The sequence below is a fragment of the Canis lupus genome, chromosome 14 (genome assembly GCF_011100685.1).
Source record: "Canis lupus familiaris isolate Mischka breed German Shepherd chromosome 14, alternate assembly UU_Cfam_GSD_1.0, whole genome shotgun sequence".
In the NCBI taxonomy this organism is placed as follows: domain Eukaryota; kingdom Metazoa; phylum Chordata; class Mammalia; order Carnivora; family Canidae; genus Canis; species Canis lupus.
Window position 1 is genome coordinate 37,469,096 of NC_049235.1, and position 22,028 is coordinate 37,491,123.

Here is a 22,028-nt window from a genome sequence, read left to right on the forward strand (position 1 = left end):
TAACTATAATGTATCCTTTTCTTTCATTTCCATAGCTTTTCCTAAAAACAAATCTCCGTAATCACATATCTAATGTCTGACATCAAGGTGACTGCTTATGACTTTTATGTTCTATGTTATAATTTGGGCCCTTGATTTTATTCTAATAACATTTGATTATAAAGTCTGTTTCCTGATAGAAAATACCTTTGTTTTCCCAATGAGATGGAAGTCATCTGGGTTAATCTTTAATTTTTAATCTCCAGATTCCTAAATACTTAGCATATCATCACTAAGTAACAGATATAATCATATGCCTCTTTTTTTTTTTTTTTTTTTTATTAAAGAGCTGACATCGTCTGCCTACTACCTATCAGATTTAAATTTTTTACCTGAGCGTTTATGGTTCTTACCAGCTTTTAATCAGAGTGCTGCTTTTACTATTCCTCACAGAATCTTGGTCTTATTTCTGTTTTTTTCTTTTCCATACTTTTCCTCTTATGTCTCTTACCCACAGATTATGTTAAAAAAAATCTGTTTTATGTATGTAATATGTGTGTGCCTTTTCTTTTTTGATGTGTAAGTTTCGTGAGGGCAGTACCTTATTGTTTCCTATTTCCTCCACATTGCCCATTGCATAGGCTAATGCTCTGCTCTAGGTCTAAGGATACAATACTAATTGGAATAATTAAATGAATTCCTTTCATGTTTTAATTTTTTTTGCACATGAGGCTTTTGATCTCTCTGTGGAAGAAACACAAACTTCTAAAGACACAATCAATAATGTTGATGAAATCCTAGAGAAGACTGAGTCAAGTGTCTGCAAAGAACTGGAGATATCTCTGATTGTGAGTGTTGATATTCTTTATTACTGTTTCCTTTGAAGCAATATGATTTTTCTTGTTAATTAGAAAGGATGAAGACTGATCTTAGTTCTCCTCTACTGTTTGAAATAGTAACACTGTCAAATTCTAATCCAAACACAATACAAACTCTTACCCTTCCACAGTGATAATTTCAGTTTTTTAAAGTTTTTATTTTAATGCTAGTTAACATACAATGTTTTATTAGTTTCAGGAATACAATACAGCTAATTCAACACTTCCATACATCATCCTGTGCTCATCTGACAAGTACACTCCTTAATCCCCATCACCTATATATCCCACCCCCTTAGCCCCTTCCCCTCTGATAACCATCACTTTTTTACATATGTACTTTTTTTTCTTCCAAATTTTAATTTAAATTCTGTTTAGTTAACATATAATGTAATACCAGTTTCAGGAGTAGAATTTAGTGATTCATCACTTATATATACCACGCAGTGCTCATCATAAGTGCCCTTCTTAATACTCATCACCTATGTTTTCATTTTAATAGTACATTTCACATTAAAAAAAATAAAACCTAATGTTTAATTCTAGGAAAACTCCTCTTAATCTGAATACATCAGCTTTCTATGTCATTTGATTCTTGAGTCCATCGTACCTAATGACTGTAAGAAAAGACTCTTGAGAATTTGTGAAAAATTAAAATCTGAGAAACCTCTGGAAGTGTGTATGCAAGACTGATTAGTAGTTCCTTTCTGTACCATGTATATTCTCTATTGTACCAAGTTAAAAATTAATGTAGCTCCTCAAAAGCATTTTGTAATGTTATTATTGCTCACTGAGATTCTTTCCCAGTCTTTTGGGCTGCTTACCAAAGTCTCATTGATTATATTGTTCATTTTACTCGTTTCTTTTTACTTTTTGCAGTTTTATTCAGGTTAGCATTGAAAAATAAATATATGTTACTATATTTCTCTATTTTTAAATAATATATCTTTAATAGTATTTATATGGTTTATTCAGGCTTTATTTATTTTTCTATTGTTGAAGTATGATTAACATACAGTATTACATTAGTTTCAGGTGTACAGCATAGTAATTTAACAGTTCTCTACATTACTCAGCGCTCGCCAGGATAAGCTTCATCACTGTCACTTTGCAACACTATTAAAATATTATTGACTAGGTTCTCTATGCTGTACTTTTCATCTTCATGACTTATTTTATAGCTGGAAGTTTGTATTTTTTTTGTCAGATTTAATTTTATAAGTGGTGTTAATAGATGATTTCTAAAAATAAAGTGTTGGAGTTGTATTTGTTGTTTAGTTCTTAAATTTAGTGTAGTGATATCCCTGATTTCCTTTAACACTGCTCTAGAAATTTGTAGGGATAATGTGTAATGGGAGCAAAATTTTCTATATGAACATCTTTAACATCAGTCTCTCTTCTGTCTAGAAAAAGATATGTTTAAGAAATATTTTGAAATGGAAATAGAATTTTGTTAAAGGCATCATTTTAAAGTTTATTCATTGTTATTGAAAGTTTAAGTTATTTTGGATACTCCATTTTGAATAATTCCATGTGTATGATTTATTTCACTTAGGAGCACGGTGATGCAGACAAGGAGATCATTTTAAATACATACAGTCAAATACTACAGAAGATCCATTCAGAGGAAAGGCTTATTGCTACAGTACAATCCAAGTATAAGGACAGTATTGAGGTTGGATTATGCTTTATTTTTTTGGTCTTCCATATTGATGCCTTGAGTTTTTTAATGCTTAAATTTTTCTCAAGGAGTTTAATACCCATTGTGTAAGTAATTATTTATTATTACTAGAAAAACAGCATAACTATTATTAGGTGGTGTGTAATCAAATTCACCCTATAGTGAAAATAGTGATTTAGTTGATAAAAATATATTGATTTTTTGGATTGTCTTAAATCTTTGCTTTCCTTGTATACTTCAAAACCTAACCTTGACTGGGGCACCTGAGTGGCACAATCTGTTGAGCATCTGACTCTTGGTTTCAGCTCTGGTTATGATTTTGGGGTTGTGGGATGGAGCCTTGCATTGAGCTCCACTCTCAGTGTCGAGTCTGCTTGGAATACTCTCTCAGTTTCTTTCTGACCCTCCTGCTCGTGCTCCCTCTCAAATAAGTCCTTAAAAAAATTATAAAACCTAACCTTTACCATCATTATCTTTATGCCTGTACAGATGTATAGTAGAAAATTTGCTTAATACAGAAAGCTAAGAAGAAATAAAAACATTGATTATAATCTCCTTAGCCTAAGAGGTACTCAGAGCTAACTTCAGAGTGTTTTCTTTATGGATAGTGACTTTTGTATGCATACATATATCATGTACATTGCATTATTTTGTAAACTGTTTTGAAAATGTTTCTTCATTTAATGGTATATTATGAAAACTGCCCCATATGATTCATGATTCCTCTACACTGTCATTTTGAGCAACTAAAGCATCATCACTGCATAGATGTACAACATTATTTAACCTTTCATCTGTGTTAGATGTTTAGGTTACTTCCAGTCATTTTTAACCATAATCAACACTGTACGTAATCTTTGTACTAATCTTCAGATAGTTTCCTAAAAATTCTTAATTACTAAGTCAGAAGGAATCAACATTCTTAAAAATTGATACGTATTGTCACACGACTTTGGGGAAAAGTAATTTTAGTTTATATTCTTACTAGAAGATTCACTTTACATCATATCTAGCAAAGGTGTCTCACAGTAGTTCTCAGCTTGAAAATATTTCTTTTAACTTTGCTACTCTGATTGCTGGGACTCATGTTCTCCTGAATAGAAATGTGGATAACTAAGAAATCAGTTAGTAGATTATCTTTTTGAAAATTGTGGAATTTATTTCAATCTGAACTCAGTAAATAGTAGTTGAATCTTGATAGAGAAATAAATGGTCAGTAAGTGACTTCAATAAATATTTTTGTCGCTTTTGAAAATAAAATAACTCCTTTTCTTTCTTAGTTTAAGAAGCAGATTACTGAATGTTTAAACAAGAGCTCCAATGTGGATCACTTGCTGTCCATTAAAAAGACACTGAAAAACTTAAAAGCTCGACTGAGATGGAAATTGGTTGAAAAGAATAATTTGGAAGAAGTAAGGAAACACTTGGTTTTTTTTTTTTTTTTTGAAACACTTGGTTTTTACAAAATTCTGTGTGTATCTTATTTTACTCTGCTATCTGAAAGTCATGCACAAATACATTCCTTAAAATAGAACCATTACTTACATTTTGTTTTATGTATTTTATCTTTTTTCTGTATATGTAAATAAGATTATTACATTAATGATGTCAACATTGTACCATGTCATTAACTGTTCTTTGAAAACATTTTACATGGCTGCCTTTGTTTTTAGTAACAACTATTTTAGAACAATTTAAAAATTATTTTGGTTTAGACTACTATAATACCTATTATAATATAAACCTATTACCTGCAAGGTACTCTCCTACAGGTAGAATTTAAGATCATGATATTTTTGTTGGCTCTGTTTTTAATGGCTGGACATACCATTCCTCGAAAATGCTCTACGTCGTTTTCATATAATAGAACTGGAAGAATTCAGACACTCTAATCTGGACTCACCTTTTGGTTTGAAACTGAATAAGCTGGTAATTATTTGTGTCCCTTCAGGACTGATTTGTGAACTAAAGGGATCTATATTATATCTTAATCCAACTTGATCTATCTCTTCCTCTTTGGAGAACTTAATTGGACTTGGAGTGAGACTGATTTAATGGTTTAAGATTTTTCTAGTTTTTTGTCCTATTCTGGACTGGGGAGTGGGGGTCTTTTTTAGTTTAATTTTTTTAACTTTTGGAGAAATACGACATTTTTAAGGTGGCTTATTTATTATCATTGGAGTTTTATGGAGTCTTTGTGAGTCCTACATTGTCTTTCCTCTAATAGACACATTTACTTTTTTTTTTTTTTTTTTAAATAGATCTCATGTAGAAAACAATTCCAGGGAATTTAGTTGTATTCTGGTTCCTCTTCTTGACATTTACTATATGATGGCAGTTGGTCATCTTCTTAGAGAAAATCTACAGCAAATTAAGAGACAAGTAAAATCTGTGTTGATCTTTTTATCCCCCTTTTTGTAGGTTTGGGAAAAGTCTCACTGTTAGAGTAATATATAGTCAGCAAGTGATATGAAGGTCTGTTAGGTGCTAGATACGGAAAGAAACATATAAATCAGTGATTTGCTGTAGAAATTACATTCTTACTAGGAAGATTTGTTTTCAGTCTACTTTAATAAGCTCAAAAGGTCACTTTTTTCTTTTTGATTAAAGTCTGATGACCATGATGGATCTGAAATTGAGAAAATAAAACAAGAAATAACTCAGTTGCGTAATAGTGTCTTTCACGAAATTTATCGTGAGCAGGAGGAATATGTAAGTATTCTTCGAAGTTCTGAATTTTTGTAGAAATTGAATTCACATAGCCATTTTATGAAGTGGACTATAATGACAAGGCTGTGGATTATATTGGCATAGTTATGTTTGCATAGTAATGTTTATGTGAATTTAGAAATTCATTTCTGATGATAATTCACAACCACTGTACCAAATGTGGAAATTACAGAAAATTATAGAGAAGAAAAAATATCACCTGTAATCAGCTGTTCCATTCAGTTATAACAGTAGTAATCACTGTTAACATTTCACTTGTTTTTAGTCATCTTTCTGCCTATTTTTACAAGAGTGGAGATTAGAGCACAAATATATTTTTACATGCTGCTTGATTTCTGTTTCACATAAAGATTTTTTTCCTTTAGTAAAATCTAAGTCAACACTCTTTTAACCTAATGCTGCAATGAAAACATTAATGGAGCAATGTAATTTAGTTGAAGAATATAGCAATGCAACTGCCTGAATTTTGGGAGTTACATCTTTAAGTCTCCACTCTTATAACTAGTATTTTGTGGCCTTGGGAGAGTCTGTCAGTGTATTTTCTCTTTAAAATGGAAAAAATATGGGGCTCCTGGGTTGCTCAGTCTGTTGAACATTAATTGGACTTATGACTTCATCTTAGGTCATGATCTCAGGGTTGTGAGAATGAGCTCTGTGTCAAGCTCCATACTGGGTGTGGAGCCTGCTTGGGATTCTCCGTCCCTCTCTCCCTCTGCCTTTCCCCTCCTGCTTGAGTGCGTGCTTGCTTCCTTGCTTGCTCGCTCACTCACTTTCATAAATGAATGATGAATGAATGAATAAATAAAAAATAAAATTTTTATGTTTCAGGGATGTAATGGTGGAATAAAGGTAGACACTACTTTGAACAATAAAAATACAATGAAAATAATATTGTATTCCAATATCTATATTAATCAGAGAGGGAGAAAAACCGTTAAGAGACTTTGAACTATAGGAAACAAACTGAGGGTTGCTGGAGGGAAGGTGGGAGGAGGGATGGGGTAACTGGGTGATGGGCATTAAGAAAGGCACTTGGTGTAATGAGCACTGGGTGTTACATTCAACTGATGAATCACTGAATTCTGTGGCTGAAACTAAATACACTATGTTAATGGAGTTTAAATAAAATAAAAAAGAATAATAGACATTTTAAGTGTTATTATGCTTTATTTAGCAAACTCATCTATGTGTGTTTAATTATTCAGCTTATGAACCTTGAATAAAATAGCCATATTCCAGTCATATCACAAGTGCCTAGAAGTTTTACTTAATAAATGTGACAAATGACTTTTCTAAGGAGCCTCATTTTTCATATTTGCTTCAAAGTGGCTTTTGTAGAGCCTCATATTTGTTTCTTCTTTCAAGGCTTTTATGATTTTTTTCCCTTCTAAATAGCTATTATTTTAAAAAGTGTGGTCTTAATATTTTGAGAAATGACAATTTTATGATGCAAATTGGTATTATTAAACACATATTTTCATGTTAGCTTGGAAGTGAATATGTACTTTGATCTTAGGCAAAATACTGTGCCCATATACGTATACCAAGCTTAAAATTGATAATTAAATTTTTCTTCTGTTAGTAAGATGGTAACTTTGACCCAAGATGGCTCTTGGTTTTTATTGGATATTTCTTGTAGTAGAAGGCAAAATCAGTGATTATATATCATTTTAGGTTATACATCTTATTAGGTTGTGTATCTTGTTAGATTTATAATAAAGGAGATGCTTTATTAGATTTTTTTGTTATTTTGTGTTATTTTTTCCTGAAGGGCAACATGTCACAATTAAATATATATTGATTCTTAATAAAAAATATTTTTTGAATTTAGGAGAAGCTGAATTGCTTGGTGCAGAAATGGTTCCCTGAGTTGCCTCTGCTTTATCCTGAAATAGGATTACTTAAGTACATGGTAAGCTTTGTTGCCCCTGAGAATTATTATTCTATAGAAGGTTGAAAAGTGATGATATTAAAATCGTGTGTCAATTATTAAGTTTATGATATCCTTACTATGAAGATGTTCCTGATGAATAACTTCTGGGCATGGTTAGAACTTTTCTTTAAGACTGTCTTTAGTATTGGGGCACCTGGGTGGCTCAGTCTGTTAAGCATCAGCCTTTGGCTCAAATCATGATCTCACGGTCCTGGGATTGAGCCCCACATCAGGCTCCCAGCTCAGCAGGGAGTCTGCTTCTTCCTCTCTGTCTCCTCCCTCCCATGGATGTTCTCTCTCTCTCTCAAATAAGTAAAAAGTCTTAAGAAAAAAAAGGTTAAAAAAAAAAAAACAATAGTATTGGCATACTGTATTCTAATGTTTGTATTAATTTGCGTGTTTTTCTCTGTTTCCTCTTTTCCTTGTATCTGTTCAGTACATTGCATGTGTACATTGCATTCAGTACATTGCACTTGTTTGAATTACAGGTGTTTATTTTTTGAGGTGATAAAGCAATTTTAGCTGTTGTTTCAACAGTTAGACTAAAAGGAGGATGCTGACAGTCATGAGGAATTTAAGCAGAATATATCTTTTCAGTTAGAGCAGGTGGGAAAGAATTCTAGAGAATTGGTTAAGTAGAGATGTTGACATGGCCATAGTTTTCTAGGCAGGCAGGATTCAAAGCCTGGATAATCAACATATTTGACAGAAGAGCTGTATGGAGCAGGATTGGTAAACTGGCTCTCAGAGTAGAATCTGTTACCTCTGTGTCTTATATTACCTGCTAAGGATGAGGGACTAGATGGAAACTCTATTCTTTAAGATTGTCATTAAATTCATGATAATAGCTTGACTATAGTATAGAAATGGTTATATAGAGTTTATGAAGTCATGAATATGTAAGATTAAAGTCCCCTTAAATTGTTAAAGCAATTATTGTAAGATTTTTCCAGACTAGACATTAAAATAATGTGAGATTTTCTTCACAGTTATTTAATTTTAGCTTAGACACTCTCTCATGTAGGATAGATGAGTATGTGGTGCTGTGTAGGATTTGACAATTAGTTTTTAAAAGTATGCTAATCTCTTTACTGTGGAAGATTATAAAACTTTTTAGTCGTAGCTGATAGGCTCCTTTAATGATTTTAAGATGTTTGACTGTGATGTTTGTGCAGGAAACTCCTGTAAGTTGATTGTATTTTGTGGTTTACTTAAAAATATTGACAACACATAAAACTAAAAACCAGAAAACAATTTCACAACCCCTTACTAAAACTATACCACAATAATGCTTACCTTGATCTAAAATGTTGATAGATTTTATCCAAAAAAATTATTCCTTTTAAAAAGTGGCAGAAATATCTAATAGAATTAAAATATTTGAAAGCCATTTTCACTTTTGAGAATTCTACTTCAGAGGTAGAAGTGTTAGAATTCATAGTAGTCATAATTTTTAGACTTCTCATTCTACAACTATTTTTGTATCTATCATTTTAATATTTTTAAGAAACACGTGAAGTCTTCCAAGTAAACATCAGGGTTTTCTTGGGTGCATATCTGGTTAATCCCAGTCATATTTGAAATTTGTTCTAGAACAGTAGCAGTCATTAAATGTATTTTGATTACACATAAAGTGAGAGGAGTTCAAGAGCCAGCAACTAGAAAAACTAGGAAGCTTTCAGTATTTTTATTTTATTGGTTTCTCCAGTACAGTTGATGATGTCCAAATCATCTCCTAGCGCGTAGCTAATTATGTTGATGATTTAAAAGTACTGGGATGGTTTGCATTCTTTAACTGTAATACAACTTTGTGCCTAGAACTCTGGTGGTCTTCTTACTATGAGTTTGGAACGGGATCTTCTTGATGCTGAGCCCATGAAGGAACTTAGCAGCAAGCGCCCTTTGGTTTGTTCTGAGGTTAATGGGCAAATAATTCTTTTAAAGGTAAGTTTAAGTTCTGATCTATGGAAGATTCGGAAGTATAACGGGGAGTGGTGGTTATTACTTTTCAGGAAAGTGAAAACCCACTGCTTGTTTTCTAAATTGTATAAGTTGAGGGGCGCCTGACTGGCTCAGTTGATTAAGCATAAGACTCTTGATTTCTGCTCAGATCATGATTGCAGGGTCATGAGATTGAGCCCCATGTCAGGCTCCACTCTGGGCATGGAGCTGGCTTGAGATTCTTTCTCTTTCTCCTCCCCCACATCTCTCTCCTTCCCCCTCTCAAAAAAAAAATTATATGTTTTGACTGGCACTATGATGATGTTTCCAGTTTGGCTGCCAGAACTAATTTTGAATTCAGTTTCCCTCATTTCCCTCAATAATACATACCTTTAATAGGATATAGTTGGCTTTTCTTTTTTGGATGAACCCACTACATTCTATAGAAAGGCTTTATAAAATTCTTCCTTTACTTACACTCTCTTTGAAATTTTAGCTGTTTTACCAATACAGTTTTCTGTTCTTTGATTTCTTTATTGATCTGAGGAAACTTGATCATAGTAGGATAATTAATTTTGCTCAAGTGTCAATGCATTATAGAATGTATATTAAGGTACAGGTAGAATTGTTTTTTCCTTTCTAAATTATAGCATTCAAAGCAGAACAGGTACTTATACAATTAAAAAATAAAATTAGATGTAATTTAACTTCTATAAAAATACTATGTTTAAGTTGAAATGGTATATAATTAGAGTAAGATTTTTAATGTTGGAATTACAGTTGCCTCTCTTTTTGGTACCAGGGCTATTCTGTGGATGTGGACACAGAAGCTAGGGTGATTCAGAGAGCAGCCGCCTACCACAGAGCTTGGAGAGAAGCTAAAGAAGGGTCTGGGTTACTACCGTTGATATTCCTATTTTTGTGTAAGGTAAAGTTCTTATGCTTGTGTGTTGCAGAAAACATTTACAATAAGTTTTAGCTCCAAGCTTTAGAGAGGTGGTTTATTCCTTTTAATGTAAAGAAAAAGTTATCTTGTATAATCAGTGTATACTAAAAATACATTGAAGAATTTTCACTTTGAGTTTTGTTCTGTTTTGCTTTTAGTCTGATCCTATGGTTTATCTGATGGTCCCATACTATCCTAGGGCAAACCTGAGTGCTGTTCAAGCCAGTGTGCCTTTAACTTCAGAAGTAAGTAAAAAACACTATTTTCATGGATATATTAAATGGGAAAGTAACACCGAATGTTAAAGGACATGCTATATGCTTTATGTACTATGTAAAATTTTGACTGGTATTATGCTGTGTAATTGCCACATCAGCCCTGTGATATGACTTATCCCATTATATACAGATGAGAAAAATAAGGCTCACAGAGATTAAGGGACTTGTACATGGTCCTCAACAAAGAGGCAGATATGGGGATTGAAATTACCAAAGCGCTTGCTTATAACCATTAAACTGTGCTGTGTGTAAATTGCGTAGTATAGTGCTTAGTATTATAAATGCTTAACTGGCAGCTTTAATTTGCATTGTAAATTTGGATTAATAGTAAAAATAGAGGATGCCCTGATTCTTCTTACAAACACTAAATTTAGTATTTTCTAGATGCTAATTTTATGCTCATTATTTGTATAAGTCGTCTTCATAGGGACTGCAGTGTTTTAAGTTATATGTATATGATGTTACATAATCTGGGCTTCTGGCTTTTATTCTTTTTCTATTCTGTATTCTTATTAAAGGTTGATTTGGAAGAAGGTTTACTCACTTCTGGAAAAGTCTTTTAATTAAAAAAAGTTCAAGTATTAAAATGATTTGCCTACTTCCTGACTTCTTTTGTGTGTACTTATCTGTAGGAAGCTTTAAAGGTCATGAAAGGTGTTGCCCAGGGCCTACATACATTGCACAAGGCTGACATAATTCATGGATCACTTCATCAGAACAATGTATTTGCTTTAAATCGTGAACAAGGAATTGTTGGAGATTTTGACTTCACCAAATCTGTGGTAATATATTGTGGTTTTACAAATAGGTTCTAGACTTCATTTAATATTATTAGACATTAATTCAGCTTTTTACATAGTATGGTAATTTATTATAAGATCTTTGTCATGGTTAAGGCATGTAGTGTCATGTAGGGTAAGCAGTTAACTGTTACCAGCTAGGGATTATAATAAGAGTCTCTAAATTTGTGCATTATATTTTTTAACTTTTTAAATATGAGGAGTAACCTAACATTACAGTCAATGGCACTGACAGCAACAGTTGTTACTTTCTTTTATCATCATCAATAAATATTTAATTGCTTGGAAATACACAAGGAAAACTAGATGGACATTTGTCTCTGCTGGTGCCCTCCCCCACCAGTAGATTAAATATAGATATACATACTTTGCTAATTTTTGATTAATGGAATATTTTTAGAAACTTAGGAACCTTGAATTTTTCCTTTTTTATTCATTCATTCATGATACAGAGAGAGGCAGAGACACAGGAGGAGGGAGAAGCAGGCTCCATGCCGGGAGCCTGACTTTGGACTTGATCCCGGGACTCCAGGATCGCTTCCTGGGCCAAAGGCAGGCAGGCGTTAAACCACTGAGCCACCCAGGGATCCCCCCACCATTTTTTTTTTTTTTTTTAAAGATTGGAACCTTGAACTTTTCCACTTAGTTTAAGTGATGATTCAATTATGTTAGCTGTTAATTTGGTGTCATAATATTTAGTGCCTCAGAAGAGGAACTTTTTGACGTAGGAGATATCAGACAATGAAAGAGCATATTGTGCTTTTTTTTTTTTTTTTTAAATAGAATGGGAAGGCTCAAAATATACACGATCACATGGGAGCAGTTTTCTTTTTCAAAATAACTTTATTGAAATACAATTCACGTAATATAAATGTTCACAGTTCAGTACTAGCTTTTAGTGTAGTCACAAAGTTGTATATTGATCACCACTATTTAATTCCAGAACATTTTTAACATCTCCAAAAAGAAACTCTATACAAATTTATAGTCATTCCCCATTTCCTCCTTTACTCAGCCCCTTGGAAAAAACTAATCTTTCTGTCTCTGTAATTTGATATTCTGGATATTTCCTATAAATGGAATCATACAATATATAGTCTTATGAAAAGCTTATTTCATTAACGTAACATTTTCAAGGTTCATGTGTCTTGTAGTATGTATCTGAACTTCATTTCTTTTTAAAAATGCCCAAATAATATTTTGTTGTATGGATGTACCATATTTTGTTTTTATGTGCTTTAGTTGGTGGATATTTGGATAGTTTCTTTTTTTGATCATTATGAATAATGCTGTTGTGAACATTATTATACAAACTTTTGTGTGGACATATGTTTTCATTCCTATTGGGACTGAGATTGTTTTGCTATATGGTAACTGTTTCACTTTTTGAGGAATCAAACTATTTTCCAAAGTGGCTCCATCTTTTTATGTTCTCATCAGCAATGTATGAGGATTTTAATTTCTCTACATTCTTGCTAACATTTTATTGTCTGAGCAGATCCCTTTTGACTAGTAGTAAGTCTTAATGTTTTATATTTTCGTTGTCTGCAAGTCATAGGGTAATGCCACCTGTGTATATGTAGTCTTAATGGTTTTCATATGGTAGCTCAAAAAATGAGAAAATGGAAATGTAAAACTGTAACGAAATGTTGGATTTTAAAAGACTTATACAGAGTAGATGTATTGAAATATTTTTATTAATTTTTCTGAAAATTAAGGTAATGTCCTAAGAAAAATAACTGAATTAGGAGTTTAAAAAAGTTCTCAACTCTTAAGGATCTTGGTTAGTTTACCTTTTGAGCATGCCATTTGAACAACTGTGTATATATATCATGACTACTCCAAGAATTATTCTTCCTCTTTTACTAATCTGTCAACTGTTATTATCTCCCCATTGTTTTAATCTTCATTTAAAATTACTTTTCTGAGATACTGATTAAACTCACCTTTGCTCTACTCTTTTCATACTACTCTCAGATTGAAGTATTAATCAGGAAGAAAAATTTGAAAAGTAGTCTATTGTCAAGATCATTGCTTTTATGGTGCATATGAATCACCTAGGATCTTGTTAATATGCACATTTTTATTCAGCATTTCTAGGATGGAAATTCTGCATTTCTAACAAGATCTCAGGTGATGCCTTAGCTCTAGGTCTTTTTGACCACACTGTGAGAAGGAAAGATAAAGATAGTGGAAGAAGAGATAATTAACACTTAGTGGTATGTACTAGGTATTTATTGTGCTAATTACTTTTATCTTTTTTCAGTATTTTTGTAAGCTAGGTATTATTTCCATTTTACAGTTAATTTAGGTTCAAGGGGTTAAAGCCCAAGGTCACACAGCAAGTAAGTGGGAGAGTGGGAATTGCAGCCAAGGTCTGTCTGAATCCAGGGTTCACGTTCTTACCACTCATCATCTTTTGACACATAAGAAATAGTATACTTAGAATATAATCAGTAAGGAAGGAAAGTACTTTGTAGACTTCTAGTTTTTAAAAACGCTGTTTAGAATTTTCAGAATTAAAAAATAGCACTCCTTCTTGCACTTATGTACCTTATATTTAAAAGAAGTTCTAAATGTTTAGATAATTGGTGTTTCTTTATTTTTTTTTTTTAAAGATTCATTTATTTATTTATGATAGACATAGAAAGAGAGAGAGGCAGAGACACAGGAGGAGGGAGAAGCAGGCTCCATGCAGGGAGCCCAAAGTGGGACTCGATCCCGGGACTCTAGGGTCACGTCCTGGGCCAAAGGCAGGCGCCAAACTGCTGAGCCACCCAGGGATCCCCTGTTTCTTGGTTTTGAATCTACTTGAGTCTGTAATGTGAAATGTAACCAGTGTCTCACTGTTAATTTTATGAAACTGATTTTAAGAGTAATTTACAATAGCAGATATTGAGTAAAAATATTTGAAAGCAAGAGAGAATGAAATATTTCAAATGAATTAGTTTTTTGTGTTGATTAAATGCAGAGGACTTCACAGAAGGCTACCTCATCTGTGTTGCCTCTAAAATATTTAACCTATTGTTTTTATAGAGTCAGCGAACTTCAGTGAACATGATGGTTGGTGACTTGAGTTTGATATCACCTGAACTGAAAATGGGAAAGCCTGCTTCTCCAAGTTCTGACTTGTATGCTTATGGTTGCCTTTTATTATGGGTATGTTATTTTTTATTGAAATAGATCAGTCATATATATAAAAATATATATAAATATGTGCAAATATATTTATATATATTTAAATATGTAAAGTGATGATTTTATAGTGGTTTTCCTCAACATATTGCTCTGGGTAAAAAGCAGTGGTAGATTTTTAGTAGAAAAAGTAGTAGAAAAATTTAGTAGAAAACTTTTTTCCTTTTTTTTTTTTTTTTATTTAAGATTTTATTTATTTATTCATGAGAGATACAGAGAGAGGGGCAGAGACACAAGCAGAGGGAGAAGCAGGCTCCATGGAGCCCGACGTCAGACTTGATCCCGGGATTCCAGGATCATGCCCTGGGCTGAAGGCAGGTGCTAAACTGCTGAGCCACCCAGGGATTCCGTTTTTTCCCTTTTTAAAAAAATTTTATCGTAAACTATACTTCCTATCTCCTGTTGTGTACTTACTACAAATTAGCTTGATATGTATTTTACATATGCTATTGTTTTAGTTTTATTAAAGTCAAGATTAACAGTAAAGATTTTAGTTTTATTAAAGTCAAGATTAACAGTAAAGATTTTGTCCTATATAAATCTATAAACAGTTCATGCATATGTGGAAAATAAATGAGCCCTGAGTAAGTGTTCTGTTTTCACTATAAACCACGTAGCTGCTTTTTTATCCATGGCTTAAATTTACTCTTCCTACAGATTATGAGGGATTAAGTATTAACAAGGGAAGGATGTCTGTTTTTACTTCTTTTGCTTAACATTGTACTGAAGATTCTAGCCCAGGGGTCCAAAGTTTTTTTTATAAAGGGCCAGATGGTAAATATTTTAGGCTTTGTGAGCCATATGTTCTTTCTTGCTGTAGAAAGTAGCCCTAAACACACACATGTAAATGAATGGCTCTGTTCTATTAAAATTTTATTTATGGACATTGAAATTTGAATTTCATGTAATTTTCATGTGTCATGAAATAGTATGCTTTAATTTTCTTTTAAACATTTAAAAATGTAAAAACCATTCTTGGCTTTTTTTATTTTTTTTTTATTTTTATTTTTTTTGCTGATCCTGGTTTTAGCCAGTATAATAAGGCAACAAAAAGAAATAAAATGCATACAGTTTAAAAGTGAGGAAGAAAAACTGATGATGAGATGACTAATTATATGCCGTCTTTAGGAATGTACTTAAGAGCTACTGGAATTAGTAAGTTTATAAAGGTTGTAAGACGCAAAATTAATAATTAACTATGTTTCTATATACTAGCAACAAATAATAGGGAATTGAGATTAAAAAGTCATTTACATGAGTATCAAAAATACGAAAATAAAATTTTTAGGGATAAATATGACAAAAAATTTGCAAGACCTATACCCTGAAAACTATGATGTATTGTTGAGAGAAACTAAAGAAGACATAAATAAATGGAGAGCCGTATCAGGGTTATGGACTGGAAGACTTAGTATTGTGTGGATGTGAATTACTAAATAGGTCTATGGGGTCAATACAATTTCAACAAAATCCTTCTAGGCCTTTTTTTTTTAAACAGTAATTGACAATCAGATATAATTTATATGAAAATACATAGAACTGAGTTAGCTAAAATAATTTTGAAAATTTAAACTACCTGATTTTAAGACTTAATAAAGTTATAATAAATCAAGATATTGTGGTGTTGGTTTAAAGTTAGATATAGAGATCAATGGAACAGAATAAAGGCAGTTGAAATAGTAAAAATATATGATTTGATTTTTGACAAAGATTTCAAGGCAATTCTGTGAGGAAAAGGATCATCTTCAAATTGTACTCTAACAGTTGAATATCTGTATATAAAAAAGAAATTTTGATTTAATCCTTGCACAATTTATAAAAATTAAGTCTAAATGTGTTTTAGACCTAAGTGTAAAACTGAAGCCTTTATTTTATTTAAAATGAATTAGCATATAGTGTATTATTAGTTTCAGAGGTAGAGTTTAGTGATTCATCAGTTGCATATTCCAGTGCTCATTATATCATGTGCCCTCCTTAATGTCTAACACCCACCTACCTCACCCTCCACCCCCTTCTACTCCAGTAACTCTCAGGAGTCTCTTGTGATTTGTCTTCCACTCTGATTTCATCTTATTTTTCCATCCCCTCTCCAGTGTTCTACTGGTTTGTTTCTTAAGTTCTACATATAAGTGAAATTATATATTTGTCTTTCTCTGGTAGACTTTGTTTAGCACATAATACCCTCTAGTACATCCACGTCATTGTAAATGGTAAGATTTCATCTTTTTGATGGCTGAGTAATACTCCATTTTGTGTATGTATATATACACACACACACCACATCTGCTTTATCCATTCATCTGTTGATGGACATCTGGGCTCTTTCCATATTTTGGCTTTTGTGGACATTGCTGCTATAAACATTGGGGTACATGTGCCCCTTTGAATCATTATTAAAACTGAAGTCTTTAAAATTGGAATAAAACATAGGAGTAAATTTTATTGACTTTGAGTTTGGCAAAGATTTCCTGTAAGAGGATATTTAAAAACGTCAAGTATAAAAGAAAATCAGTAATTTGGATTTGATCAAAATTCAAAACTTTGATTTTCAGAAGACATTGTTACAAAAATGAAAGGCAAGTCACACACAGACTGGGAGAAATATTTGCAAAAGACTTATATTCAGTTTACAAAAAACTTAGTAATAAGACAACTCAGTTTAAAAATGGGCAGAATTGTTTAAATAGACATCTTACCAAATAAGATACCTAGATGGTAAATAAACATGGGAAAAGATGCTCTCAGTATCTTTAATTATTAGACAAAAGCAAATTAAAACCAAAATGATCTACTACTATGCCTCTGCTAGGAAGCCTAAAATTAAAAAGATTGACCATACCAAGTACTGACTAACATGTATAGCAGCTATAACTCTCATATATTGCTGAGAGAAATGTAAGTGGAGCAACCATTCTGGACAACAAAATTTGACAGTTTGTTAAAAGGTTAAACATGTACCTACCATGTGACTCAGCCATTTTTACTCCCAGGTAGTTAGCTAAGAGAAATGAAAGCATATGTCCACACAGAATTGGACACAGATACTCAAAGACATTTTATTTGTAATAGCCCAAAACTGGGATTAAACTGAAATATCTATCTAACTGAATGGTTAAACAGTGCTGTATATCTATTGGAATACTACTAGCAATAAAAAGAAAAGAACTATTAATATAACCAATAATATGGAAGAATCTTGAAGTAATCCTGCCAAGCTAAAGAAGCCAGGGGAAAGAAAAAGTACGTATTTTATGGTTCTATTTATATAAACTTCTAAAAAATATATACTTATCTATAATGACATAAAGGAGATCATTAATGCCCTGGAGTCTTGAGGGTAGAGGGGAAAGGAGGGATGGATTACAAAAGTGGCATGAGGAAATTTCTTGGCATAATCACTATGTTCCATTAGCTTGATTGTGATTTAGTAGATCTGTACATATATCAAAACTAATCATATTACTTTAAATATATGTAGTTTGTTTAACAGCAATTATATCTCAATAAAGCTGTTACCAAAAGAGTGTTTATACCTATGCATGTGGTAATCATTGGGCATCTTGCCTCCCCATTTAATTATTCACAAGTTTTAGCCTTTTGCTGGCTTAGTATTTACACATCATAGTCATAGAAATGATTAAACTGGCATCATTTTAATCTTTGCTTTAGTAATCTATTTCTTCTTCATATCAGAGGGATGGAAATAAAAGTCTTGCATATTTTTATGTTTCTCAGAGCTGTCGTAAAATATCATTTGAGTATGGTAATAGTCTTTATTTCATCTATTTTCTTTCTTCATCGAATGGTAGTAAAGAACTATATGAGTCAGTATACTGTTGTGCTGAATTTCTGCTCTTTATTGTTAAGGTCTTTTTAAAACTTAATTTTATTTTTCTTAAGTAATCTCTTTGCCCAATGTGGGCCTTAAACTCACAACCCTGAGATCAAGAGTTGGATGTTCTACCAACTGAGCCAGCCAGGTGCCCCTAAAACTTTATTTTTTAATTAGCGTGTGTAGTACAGTTCACTGTTTTTTGGCATACAGTCCTATGAATTTTAACATGCGTATAGATTAGTGTAACCATCACAATTAGGATACAGAGCGCTTCCATAATTCAAAAAAATCCTATATGCTGTGCCTTTGTAGTCCCTCCCCGTAACTCTTAAGCCTTGGCAACTACTGATGTTTTCTCTATCACTGTAGTAGTAGTTGGGTTTTTTTTTTTTTTTTTTTTTTTTTAAAGAATGTCCTATAAAGGACTCTGGGTGGCTGGGTGGCTCAGTTGGTTGGGTGTCTGCCTTCAGCTTGGGTCATGGTCTCAGGGTGCTGAGATCGAGCCCTGTATCTGCTCCCTGCTTGGCTTCTCTCTCTCCCTCTCCTCACCTTGTGCTCCCTCTCTCTCAAATCTTTTTTTTTTTTTTTTAAAGAATGTCCTATAAATGGTCATTATGGATCTTTTAAGACTAATTTCTTCACTCAGCATGATGCCTTTGAGATTCATCCAAGTTTTTCAGTGTATCAGTAGTCCATTCCTTTTTTATTGCTGAATAGTATTTTATCAATGTACCAAGTTTATCTGTTTACCTATTAAAGGACATTGGGTTGTTTCCAGTTTTTGGCTATTATAAATATAGCTGCTGTGAACATTTATGTATAGGTTTTATGTGAACATGTATTTTACTTTCTTTAGGATTGAATACCCAAGAGAGAGCTAGTTGGGTGAATTGTAATTATATGTATAACTTTATAAGGATCTACCAGACATTTTCCTATACACAGCAGTGAATGAGAGTTTTAAATGCTCTTCATCATTGTTAACATTATTGCCATTATTTTCTTTTAGCCATTTCTCATAGGTCTATAGTAGTCTCATTGTGGTTTTAATTTACATTTCTCTAATGGATAATGATGCTGAATATCTTATTTGCCTTCACATATCCTCTGTGGTGATGTGTCCATTCAAGTATATTGCCCATTTTCAAATTGGATTTCTTACTATTGAGTGATGAGCATTTAAAAATATATTCTAGATGAGGTGCCTAGGTGGCTCAGTTGGTTAAATGTCTGCCTTTGGGGACACCTGGGTGGCTCAGTGATTGAGCATCTGCCTTTGGCTCAGGGCATGATCCTGGAGTACCAGGATCGAGTCCCACATCAGACTCTGTGTATGGAGCCTGCTTCTCCCTCTGCCTGTGCCTCTGCCTCTCTCTCTCTCTGTCTCTCTCATGAATAAATACAGAAAATCTTAAAAAAAAAAAAAAAAGTCTGCCTTTGGCTCAGGTCATGATCCCAGGGATTGAGCTCTGCAGTGGGCTCCCTGCTCAGCAGGAAATCTGCTTCTCCTCTGCCCCTCTTCCCACTTGTGTGTGCGCGCAGTCCTCCCCCCCCCGTCTCTCTTTCATAAATAAATAAAATCTTTATAAAAAAATACATTCTAGATGCAAATCCTGTGTATCATTTACAAACATTTTTCCTAGTCTACAGCTTATTTTCATTCTCCTAACAGTGTCTTTTGCAGAGAAAAAGGTTTTAATTTTGATGAAGCTCAATTTGTTATTGTTTTTCTTCTATGGGAGTGTATTTTAGTATTCTAAGAAGTTTTTGCCTAACCCAAGGTCATGATGATTTTCTCTTGTATTTACCTCTGAAAGCTTTGCAGTTACATGCTTTACATTTAGATCTAGGAAAAGTTTTGATGTAATTTTTTTGTAAGGAGTGAGATTTATGTCAATGTGTGTTTTGCATATGGATGTCCAATTGTTCCAACACCATTTGTTAAAAAGACTTATTTTCTACTGACTTTCTTTTACATCTTTGTAAAATATTAATTGGTCATGTTTGTGTTAAGTCTGTTTCTGGACTCTTTATTCGTTCCATTAATACCACACTGTCTTGATTACGGTATCTTTATGGTAAGCCATAAGTACTGGGTAGTAGGTACAGGGTCAGTGGACTGGGACAAGGCCCAATGAAGGCAAGTGTTTGTGGTGCCCTGGCCCAGCCATGGTGCAGACCTGGTAAATGGATGTGTCTGCCAGTGACTCAAGATGGCCCCATCATGCTGAGCCCAGCCACCTGATCAGCCTGGAGCAGCTACATCAGCTTAGGGTTGTTTTTTACTGAAAGCTGGCTGCTGACAAATAGAATGATCTAGAATTAGAGAAAATCTGAAGAGAGAGAAACTACTCCTGAATTGACATAATAACCATATGTGAAGATAAACTACCAAATTATGAAGAAAAGATTAAGATGTTCTATGAGGAGCATTTGCACCTATATGATGAGATCTGGTACATCTTAGATAGCAGTGGGTACTTTGATGTGAGAGATAAAGAGTACCAGTGGATCCGCATTTTCATGGAAAAAGGAAACATGATAAGTCTTCCTGCATGGATTTATCACTGCTTTACCCTGGAGGAAAAGAACTATGTGAAGGCCATAGGGCTATTTGTGGGAGAACCAGTGTGCATGGTGTACAACTGGCCAGCTGACCATTGTGAGGCTCGGGGGAAGAGCAGTACATGGAAATTTTGGCACAGTGTAGAGATGCTTCTGGGCCCAGCTCACCCTTTGCCCTTGTCAATGTTCTGAACATGATCAAAGCAGTGAACCTGTCCTTACTCATTGTTTCTATATTGAAGACTTGAGGCTAGGTGAGCTTTCCTTTACATTATATGGTCAGAGTATGTTTTCATGAAAGGAGCTTTAACATAGAAGTGATTTTTACATGGGAGGAACTGGGAATGTGGACAAATCCATTCATCTTACCTAATGTAAGATCAGTGGTCAGTCACCGTGTGTCAGCACATCTGCTCATCTTCAACTGAATGAAAGTCCCTCTCTCTAAATGTAAGTTCCAAGCTATTCCATCTGGACCTGTTTTTTTTTTTTTTTTACTGTAAGCAGATGTTGGTTGATGACATGCCTGCTTTGTAAGAAGGTATCATAGTAGATGATAGTACTGGCCTGATAGAAGACACTTTTCTCCCAAAACTGGGTAGGGAGTGCTGTTGGGCGTAAGCTCCCATGTTGGTGGGAGGGGAGCAGGATACTCAGAGTTGCTTATGCCACTTTCTTGTTCAAAACAAAATAGCTGCCTTGATTTTATATTCTTAGCTTGGAGTCCTTTATATTCAGGTATGTATTCATTAAAATCCCCTCATTTAGAAAAAAAAAATTGGGCAGTATAGTTAGTGTGAATTCCTTTGTCAGATTTTACATATTTGGATATGTTTGCCTTTCCATATACATTTCAGAAACAGCTTATCTATGAGTACCAAAAACCCTGCTTTGATTTTAGTTGGAATTACATTAACTGTAGGTCAGTTTGGGGGAGAATTGACATCTTTACCAGACTGATCCATGAACTCCATTTATTTAGGTCGTCTTTGATTTTTTTAATCAGCATTTGTTATTTTGAGCTTACAGATTCTATATATGTGTTGTTTCCTTTTTTGGAGCTATTGTGATATTTTAAAAAAAGTTTTTTAGTTCAAGTTCTTTTTTTATTTTTATTTAATTTATTTTTTCAAGTTCTTTTTTTTTTAAATTATTTTATTGATAGGAAACTTAGTTTAGCACCAAAGATCACGTATACTTTTATCTTCCTTCTTAAAGAATTAGGCAAGTTACAACAAAAGCACATAGTGCAAAATTTATAAAATGA

At 33.2% G+C, this 22,028-nt stretch overlaps 1 protein-coding gene and 1 pseudogene across 6 annotated transcripts in view; both read left to right on the forward strand.

The window, feature by feature from the left end:
• The window catches only part of STK31 (serine/threonine kinase 31), an 86,722-nt gene that overhangs the window by 35,286 nt on the left and 29,408 nt on the right, over window positions 1-22,028 (forward strand). For all 6 annotated transcript variants that reach the window (XM_038557121.1, XM_038557124.1, XM_038557125.1 and 3 more), the window contains exons 13-22: window positions 711-827; window positions 2,413-2,532; window positions 3,819-3,950; window positions 5,149-5,250; window positions 7,100-7,180; window positions 9,020-9,145; window positions 9,945-10,070; window positions 10,247-10,333; window positions 10,999-11,148; window positions 14,203-14,325. In XM_038557121.1, the coding sequence (XP_038413049.1) occupies window positions 711-827; window positions 2,413-2,532; window positions 3,819-3,950; window positions 5,149-5,250; window positions 7,100-7,180; window positions 9,020-9,145; window positions 9,945-10,070; window positions 10,247-10,333; window positions 10,999-11,148; window positions 14,203-14,325 (1,164 nt within the window). The remainder of the gene's footprint in view (window positions 1-710; window positions 828-2,412; window positions 2,533-3,818; window positions 3,951-5,148; window positions 5,251-7,099; window positions 7,181-9,019; window positions 9,146-9,944; window positions 10,071-10,246; window positions 10,334-10,998; window positions 11,149-14,202; window positions 14,326-22,028) is intronic.
• Window positions 20,366-20,953, forward strand: LOC102153874 (annotated as a pseudogene).